Source organism: Loxodonta africana, chromosome 3 (genome assembly GCF_030014295.1).
Source record: "Loxodonta africana isolate mLoxAfr1 chromosome 3, mLoxAfr1.hap2, whole genome shotgun sequence".
Lineage (NCBI taxonomy): Eukaryota > Metazoa > Chordata > Mammalia > Proboscidea > Elephantidae > Loxodonta > Loxodonta africana.
In genome coordinates this window covers 24,935,781-24,945,083 of record NC_087344.1, presented here as the reverse complement: position 1 = coordinate 24,945,083, position 9,303 = coordinate 24,935,781, and the positions used below count along the sequence as shown (strand labels likewise).

The 9,303-nt window shown below is 50.1% G+C and overlaps 1 protein-coding gene across 1 annotated transcript in view; it reads left to right on the top strand.

Moving 5' to 3' along the window:
- Positions 1-420: 420 nt before the first annotated feature.
- The window catches only part of LOC100664557 (lysosomal alpha-mannosidase-like), a 29,717-nt gene continuing 20,834 nt past the window's right edge, over positions 421-9,303 (top strand). Inside the window, exons 1-11 of the mRNA XM_064279895.1 lie at positions 421-588; positions 1,385-1,652; positions 2,019-2,212; positions 2,700-2,832; positions 2,938-3,083; positions 3,617-3,733; positions 7,897-7,976; positions 8,055-8,175; positions 8,256-8,334; positions 8,519-8,628; positions 8,916-9,023. Of these exons, the coding sequence (XP_064135965.1) occupies positions 421-588; positions 1,385-1,652; positions 2,019-2,212; positions 2,700-2,832; positions 2,938-3,083; positions 3,617-3,733; positions 7,897-7,976; positions 8,055-8,175; positions 8,256-8,334; positions 8,519-8,628; positions 8,916-9,023 (1,524 nt within the window). The remainder of the gene's footprint in view (positions 589-1,384; positions 1,653-2,018; positions 2,213-2,699; positions 2,833-2,937; positions 3,084-3,616; positions 3,734-7,896; positions 7,977-8,054; positions 8,176-8,255; positions 8,335-8,518; positions 8,629-8,915; positions 9,024-9,303) is intronic.

Sequence of the window (9,303 nt, the reverse complement as noted above, 5' to 3'; positions counted from 1 at the left end):
TACCATCCTTGCCACATTGCTGCCTCCTCAGGGACATTCACCTTCTGGGCTCCTTGTGTTCCAGGGCCCTCCCCTGCCCCAGCCCTGGCTGGGATTTTCTGGACAGCTCCCTAGGAAATGTGGAGGAGCCCCTTCCTTCACCAGGTCTCAAAAGATATTTCTTATAGCTGGTGGTGACCATGTGGATGTCGCAGGAGCTGGCTGCAGTCCAGCTGATACACCAGGTTCCTATGGGGTCCCAGCCAACGCCTCAGGCTCTGCTCCCCGACCTGTCTTCCACGTTCCCATCTCCTTCAGATGACTCAAGCCCCACCCCTACCCAGTCTGGCAGCCCTGATTGGCTGGCCAGATCCGGAAGCCAAGCCTTTGTTCTGTCATAGTTCAAACCAAGGAGAAAGTGACAGTGAAAGCCAGGGAGCAATGGGCACAGAAGCTCATGACTCAGGGATGAACAGGGATCAGGACACAGATGGGACCTCCAAATCCGGAGTCACAGCCAACTCCCGTGTACCAGGGCCTCAGATCCCCTCCTTCCTCCTCCTTCTTTTGCTGCTGGTGGTGCCCGAGGCTCGTGCGAGTGGCTACAAGGTGTGAGGTGCCTACACGGCAAAGTGTCCAAGAGTTGGTCTGCGCAAAGGCTGGGAAGACCCCAGGGCACATGTCCCAGAGTACACCTCTGTGTCCGGAGGATATGATGATAGGATTGCTATGAGTCAGAACTGACTTCACAGCAATGGGGTTTTTTTTAGTGTGTCCTTGTGTGTGTGTGTGTGTGTGTGTGTGTGTGTGTGTGTGTGTGCGCGCGCGCACGCGCGCGCGTCTACTGAATGGCTGCTTTTCTGACCATTGGTAGTCCTCGTGTCATTGTGTAGTCTGAGAATGAGGTTGGTGTTACTGAGTATTTGATTCTGGATCCAGTGTGGGCTCATGGTTGTATGTCTGCTTGTATCTATCTGAGAATGTGGTTGTGTGTCTGACTGTATCAACCGTAGAGGGGCCCAGGCTCATTGGCACATGAATCAGGTCAGAACACAGCGAGGGGTCCTACCTTTGAGTCATGGATTCACTGAATGGGTATCTAATCAAGGCTCATCTTGTGCCCACTTTTTATTCAGCCTGTCCTGGGTGGGAGGTGGGTGAGTGGTGTGGGTGGGTGCTAAAAGCTATGTGTATGTATTTGGAGTCCCTGTGCAGACATGCCCCAAGGTGAAACCAGACATGCTCAACGTGCACTTGGTGGCCCACACACACAATGACGTGGGCTGGCTCAAGACAGTGGACCAGTACTTTTGTGATGGTGAGCAGAGATCTGGGTCCGACTATGCAGAAGACTTCCCCAGAACGTTTATTCCCCGTATGAGCCCCCAAATCTCACCTGCCTTAGATAGTGTGGTTTGGGCTGTGTCCAGAATTGGCTGTCTTGTTCTGTGTGATCACTTCTCACCCATGCCCTTACTATCCAGCTGCCACGCTCAAAGCCCCCACGTGGAAGACTTCTCCGTGTGTGGTGAACATCCTGGACTCAGTGGTGCAAGCCCTGCTTGGTGAGCCCACTCGCCGCTTCGTCTATGTGGAGATGGCTTTCTTCTCCCGCTGGTGGCGTCAGCAGAGAGAGACAACGCGGGAGGTTGTGAAGGAGCTGGTGAAGCAAGGTGATCTTGTCCCAAAGAAGTAAAAAGAAAGTTCTGCCCAGCTTCCCCTTCTGTAGTCCTCTTCCTGCTCTTTTTATGCCATGTATAGGCACGCACATATGGGTTACTCTGCCTGTCAAGAGTTGCCCTTCCCCTGGGGAACTCCTATGCATCCTTCAAGCCCTCCCCTTCAGTAGCCTCTTAAAAGCCAGCCCCTAGAATACTAGGCCATCCTCTGCATTCCCTGGCCCCACTGGACAAAGACTGACCACTCATTCCACATTTAGGAATTCAAGCAGATCCTCTCATCCCCAGATCACATACTCTGGCCTCTTCGTAGGCCCTAATCTGGGACCTCTGCCTCTCACCATTGCTTCTCCTGGCCAGGGCGCCTGGAATTTGCCAACGGCGGCTGGGTGATGAACGACGAGGCCACCACACATTATGGCGCCATTGTGGATCAGATGACACTCGGGCTGTGCTTTCTGGAAGACACATTTGGCAAAGATGGGCTCCCTCATGTAGCCTGGCACATTGACCCCTTTGGCCACTCACGTGAGCAGGCCTCGCTCTTTGCCCAGGTGCAGCCAAACCCGGCCCTTGACCTGACCCAAGCCAGGGCCCTTCACTTTATATTGGCTTTACCACCCTCTCCCCTGCTCTGTGACGGACAAGCTGAGGTGCTTCCCTTCAGGCCACTCAGGCCCACCTCCTCACAGCCCCTTCTAAGCTCTGCCCCCTTGCCAGATCAGACCTGGCCCTGCCTCTAGCTCATTCAGGCTAACTCGATTTGTTTTCATCCATGTTCACTCTGAATTCTGGTCATGCCCCAACCTTGAACTCGAAACAGAGTGGAGTCCTGACTTGTATTTAGACTGGCTTTATTACCTGTGTTCGTACTGAGTCCATCCCCTTCCAGCCCCAGTGGGGTGAGTTTGTAGTTTAGTAGTGGAAGGCACTCTGCCTTTATTTGCATTTACCTGGCCCATCTCAAACTTGCTGGGAGAGGATGGGAACTGGGTTTCAACCCTCCACCCTCTGTGCTCTGAACTTGTCCCCTGCTCCCAGATGGGCTTCGACGGCATCTTCTTGGGGCGCATAGACTACCAGGATAAGTATACGCGAGAGGTAGCACAAGAGATGGAGCAGGTGTGGCGGGGCAGTACGAGCCTCCAACCCCCCACTGCTGACCTCTTCACCAGTGAGTGAGGTGGTGGGGAGGTGGGTGGGTTGGAGAATCATGCTCCTGATCTGCTTCTACGGCTTTTAGCACATCCCTCATCTCACTCCATGGCCTGGCCCATAGGTGTACTCCCGAACAACTACGACCCACCAAGCGGGTTATGCTGGGATATTCGGTGCCATGACCCACCTGTGGTAGAGGATCTTGGCAGCCCCAACTACAATGCTGACAGTGTGGTGGCACACTTCCTGAATGTGGCTGCTGACCAGGTACCCTTGACCAGGACATGGCCCTAACCCGGTGCAATTGACCACAGCATCCACGTAGATAATATTCAGTGGGCTTTACCACAGAACAGGCATCCCTTCAATTACCATCATAACATTATTATCCCAATTAAAGTCAAAGAAACTGACAGCTAGAAAGGTGAATGCAAGGTGAGTGTGCCCACTAGTGCACAGACACACAGCTGGTGGATGGCACAGCTGGGATGGTTGCCCAGGCATGTTTCCTGAATTCGTGTGAATTCTGGCTCAGAGCTAGTAGTATCCTTCCCAATTGCAAACTCCCACCATGTTCAGGAACCAGCATGGCACCTGACTCACCATTGGGTGGGCCCATAGTAACTGCTCAACAAATCTTTCTTATAAATATATTCACATGCTCCAACATGCTTCATGTAACCATCACCACACAAGCATGCACGTGCATCCACACTCTTGACAACTTGTGACACAGCTGTACACAGGGGCAAGGCTTCAGGACACTCTGGTCTAAGAAGATACCACCACTCTGTCTCCAGGCTGGGCACTACCGCACCAACCACATCATAATGACAATGGGTTCGGACTTCCATTATGAGCAAGCCCAGAATTGGTTCGAGAACCTTGACAAGCTCATCCGGCTGGTCAATGCACAGGTGAGCATGCCCTTCCCCATTGGACCTTGTGTGTCCAATGCACAGGTAGTGTTAAAGGATGAGACCGCCTCTTGATATCTCAAACTAAGGCACAAAACTGAATTTATTCCTTACTCAAGTGAAGGAGAGCTATGCTCATCAGGCATGGATTCTCTAAGTGGCGCAGACTCCTGATCTTACGTTGAGTTTGGAGGAAGAGTGGTGTTCAGAGTTTGGGTGACTTTCATAGATGGAGCTGTAGAAAACTCTGATCACTCAGTGAGACAGCTAACCAGTTGCTTTCATCAGCATGGCCTCTGAGGCAAGTTGTTTTTTATTGAAAAGGTTTCAAATAGGTTCTGATGGCCACAAGTTATCATGTCTACAGGAAAACCAGTCTTCCCTAGAACTGTAGAATTGTTTTATCTTCACCACCTAGGCACTTACCCTATGGTACCTGCCTGCCACTGAATATGTAGACTTGCAGGATTGCACGTGGGTGTGGTTCTGTGTATACGGAGTACTGGTGCACTCCAGTTACGTTGACAGGTAGTTGTTCTTTCACATCGGCATGAGAGCCTGATCTCCTCTCATCTAAAACAAAACCTCCTGCCAACCTCATCTAAAGTGAAAATGGGCATCACCAGATCACAGAGATCTTCTGAAATTTTAATTATTTCACAAGACTATTGAATATATCATGGACTGCCAGAAGAACAAACAAATCTGTCTTGGAAGAACTACAGCCAAGAATGGTCTTTAGAAGTGAGGATGGTGAGACTTAGTCTCACATATTTTGGACAGCTTATCAGGAAGGGGGAAACCCTGGTGACGTAGTGGTTAAGTGCTACAGCTGCTCACCAAAGGGTCGGCAGTTCAAATTTGCCAGGTGCTCCTTGGAAACTCTGTGGGGCAGTTCTACTCTGTCCTATAGGGTCGCTATGAGTCGGATTCAACTCAATGGCACTGGGTATCAGGAGGGGCCGGTCCCTGGAGAAGGACAGACATCAGGCTTAGTAAATTAGTTATTGTTAGGTGTCGCTGAGTGGATTCTGACTCATAGCAACCCCATGTACAACAGAATGAACCACTGCACAGTCTTGCGCCATCCTCACAATCGTTGCTATGCTTGAGCCCATCGTTGAAGCCACTGTGTGAATCCATTTCATTGAGGGTCTTCCTCTATAACAAGCATGATATCCTTCTCCAGGGACTAGTCCCTCCTGATAACATGTCCAAAGTATGTGAGAAGTCTCACCATCCTTGCTTCTAAGGAGCATTCTGGTTGTACTTTGTTCTTCTTTCAGTTCATGGTATATTCAATATTCTTTGCCAACACCATAATTCAAAGGCATCAATTCTTCTTCGGTCTTCCTTATATATTGTCCAGCTGTCACGTGCATATGAGAAGATTGAAAATACCATGGCTTTGGTCAGCTGCATCTTAGTAGAGGGTAAGGGAAAAAGAGGAAGATCCTCAATGAGATAGATTGACACAGTGGCTGCACCAACGGGTTCAAACATAGCAAGAATTGTGAGGACTACACAGGACACATACTAAAACCAAAAAAAACCAAACCCATTGCCATCGAGTCAATTTCAAATCATAGCGACCATATAGGACAGAGTAGAACCGCCCCATAGAGTTTCCAAGGAGCGCCTGGTGGATTTGAACTGCCGACCTTTTGATTAGCAGCCGTAGCTCTTAACCACTATGCCACCAGTTTCCAGACACATACTAGTGCTCAATAAATGCTAGTGCTTATTGTTTGTTATTAATACTTCTGGCTAGAAAACTTCTGCTTCTCCTTCAAGGCCCCAGCAGTAATGTGCCCTGTTCCAGAAAGCCCTCCCAACACTCTAAAATGAACCCTTGCTCCCATGAATACCTTTATGCCACATTGAGGACAACTGTAATTCATGATCAGTTTGCTGTCTCTCCCACTCAGCTGTGAATTGCATGGTTCACGGTTTGTGATTCGTCCAGAATCCTGAGCTTATTGAAGAATTAAGAGAATGTTGGTTTAAGCACAAGAAAAGATGCTCAATGTAATTAGCCATTGTTGCTGTGTGCCAATAGAGTCAATTCCAACTCATAGTGTCCCCATAGGACAGAGTAGAAGTGCCCCATAGGGTTTCTACAATGAGCTGCTTAACCACTGCACCACCAAACCAAACCCGCTGCCCTCAAGTCGACTCCAACCCATAGCAACCCTGTAGGACAGAGTCGGAGTACCCCACAGTGTTTCCAAGGCTATAATCTTTACGGAAGCAGACTGCCACACCTTTCTCCCATGGAGCGGCTGGGGGGTTCACACTGCCAACCTTTTGGTTAGCAGCTGAGTGCTTTAGCCACTGCACTACCAGGGCTCCTTACTGCACCACCAAAAAACCCCTTGCTGTCTAGTCAATTCTGAGTCATAGTGACCCTATAGGACAGAGTAGAGCTGTCCCATAGGGTTTCCAAGGTGCAGCTGGTGAATTCAAACTGCCCACCTTTTGGTTAGCAACCTGAGCTCTTAACCCACTGTGCCACCAAACTTCTTGCGGCGAGGGGATTCTGACTCACAGTGACCCTATAGAACAGAGTAGAACTGCCCCGTAGAGTTTCTAAGGAGCGCCTGGTGGATTCAAACTGCCAACCTTTTGGTTAGCAGCTGTAGATCTTAACCACTATGCTACCAGGGTTTCCACTGTGCCACCAGGGCTACTTAATTAGCCATTAGGGAAATGCAAATCAAAAACCACCATGAGATGTCACTTCACACTCGCTAGGATGGCTGTGTTAAAGAAAATAGCCCCCTCCCTTTAAACTTAACTCTTCATGGAAACTAAAAATTCGTATGAAAGACAGTTTTGGGAAAAGGGTGAATAATTAGATAAGCCATGCTGGCTGATCGAATGTAGATCCTCAAATGTAATATACCAATTCAATCTGCCTCCTGCTGATTAAGTGAATGACAGCCAATCATTTTAAAGTTCCCTTTTGCACTGCATATAAATTGATCTAAATTGTAATATGACAGACGAGCTTATCTCTTCAGAGAGCTGCTCCCCATTGATGAATACTTTTTTCTACCCAAAAAAAGTTTTAACTCTTAAAAAACAAACAAGAAAAGACAATGTGGGTTGGCGAGAAAGTCCATGTTTGTGTCTAAGCATCTAGGTGTGTGCAGTTGTCTTGTTGTTAGGTGCTGTTCAGTCAGTTCCAACTCATAGCAGCTTCATGTACAACAGAACCAAACACTGCCTGGTCCTGCGCCATCCCCGCAATCATTGTTATGCTTGAGCCCATTGTTGCAGCTACTGTGTCAATTCATCTCATTGAGGGTCTTCCTTTTTTTTTGCTGACCTTCTACTTTACCAAGCATGATGTCCTTTTCCAGGGACTGATCCCTCCTGATAACGTGTCCAGAGTACGTGAGACATAGTCTCACCATCCTTGCTTCTAAGGAGCATTCTGGTTGTTATTTCTTCCAAGACAGATTTGTTTGTTCTTTTAGCAGTCCATAGTATATTCGAATAATATCCTCCAGATTCATCCACAATATATTTTGAGAATTCATTATTATTATTTATGGCTGCATAGTATTCCATTGTGCATATGAAACACACTTCGTTTATCCATTCATCTGCTGTTGGGCAGTTAGGTTGTTCCCATCTTTTTGCTATTGTGAATAATGCTGCAATAAACATAGGTATGCATATGTTTTTTCATGTCAGTAGTTTTAGTTCTCTAAGGTACATACCTAGGAGGGGGACTGCTGGATCATAGGGTACTTCTGTTTCTAGCTTTTTGAGGAAGCACCATACTGCCCTCCATAATGGTTGAAACAATTTACAATCCCACCAACAGTGCTGTGTATGCTATTTATATTAATATAGCCTGTGCTCTAAAGTCATATTTATTTTTTCCACTAATATTTTATATCATTAAATAGAATTTTCAATAAATTCTGATGTATTCTTTTATTTCAGAAATTCCTTGAAGGATGGTGGTATTTAGCCACAGTCAAATTTTAATTTTCACACTAGGCCATTGATTTTCAACCAAAATATATATATCTTGATTGTTTATCAGCTTGGAGATGGTGTGTACTCGTGCGTATGTGCACACCTGTGTGTCCCCGGGAAGGTGCGGACTCCCCGACTGCTCACCCACCCACTCCTCCCCCCAGCAGCAGACCAAAGGGAGCCGAATCCACGTTCTCTACTCCACCCCGGCCTGTTACCTCTGGGAGCTGAACAAGGCCAACCTCAGCTGGTATTTGGGGAGCCACGGAGGACGGAGTTGGGATGCCCCATGGGCTTCGACTCTGCCCTCAGTGCCCCACCCTCGCAGGTCGGTGAAACAGGATGACTTCTTCCCTTATGCCGACCGCCCCCACAATTTCTGGACTGGCTACTTCTCCAGCCGGCCGGCCCTCAAACGCTATGAGCGCATCAGCTACAACTTCCTGCAGGTGGGTGGGTTCTCGGCTTGAAGGAGTAGCCCAGATGTCCCAGGCAGGCTTGGCCACCCAAACACGTCTCTGCCCACCAGGTGTGCAACCAGCTGGAGGCGCTGACGGGTCCAGTGGCCAATGCGGGACCCTATGGCTTGGGAGACAGTGCGCCCCTCAGTAGGTGTCAGGCTGGTGGGGGTCCCCCGGCCAGGACTAGGGCAGGACGTGTTTTTCGGCCCCTCCTCTGGTCCCTCCTTAAAGCGCCTAAGAACCCTTCCCACCTGCACTGGACCTTCCGTGTCTTCCTGGGGTCCGGGCGGTGTCCGGACGAGTCCCCGCTGGTTCACCATCCCACCCACAGGGGAGGCGATGGCTGTGCTCCAGCACCACGACGCCGTCAGTGGCACCTCCCGGCAGCACGTGGCTGATGACTACGCGCGCCAGCTCGCCGCAGGCTGGGGACCTTGTGAGGTGTGTGGGGCGGGGCCAGGAGACGTGGCGTCAAGTGCAGTAAGGCGGGGAGAGGAAGGGCCCCTGGGGGCAGAGCCAGGAAGAGAAAGGAGCAGAATAAGGCAGCAATGGGGCCAAGAACCGCAGCACCAGGAAGGGTGGGCGCAGGACTCCGCCCCGTGGGTGAGGCCATATACGGAGAGGTGCATGGTGTGGTAGGGTAGTAGACAAAAGGGTGTTTTGAAGGGGGGAACAGGCTAGAGCTGACCCTTTCCTTTGCGCTTCCCATCTTCCTCGCCCACCCGCAGGTGCTCCTGCGCAACGCTCTGGCGCGGCTCAGTGGCTTCAAGAAGAACTTCAAGTTCTGCCGCGAACTCAACATCAGCGTCTGTCGGCTCAGCCAGAGGGCGGCGCGCGTGAGCCCTCTACAAGGAGGGAGGGCCAGGGCCGGAAAGGGTGGGGTTTGGGTGGGATTATCCGCTTCGAGGGGTGGGGCTAGTAGCGGACACGCAGTAGGAGAGCCAGGACCCGGTGGGAACCGCCTGATAAAGGGAAGCCCAGTCCTAAAACTTGGTTATACGAGGAGTGATACAAAAGGAGTACGTGGGAGGGGTGGGACCTCTCTGTGAGTTACAGCGGGAGGGGCCGGGAGGGCCTGAGTCAGCCCGCAAAACAATTCGATAGATAGGGCTGTGG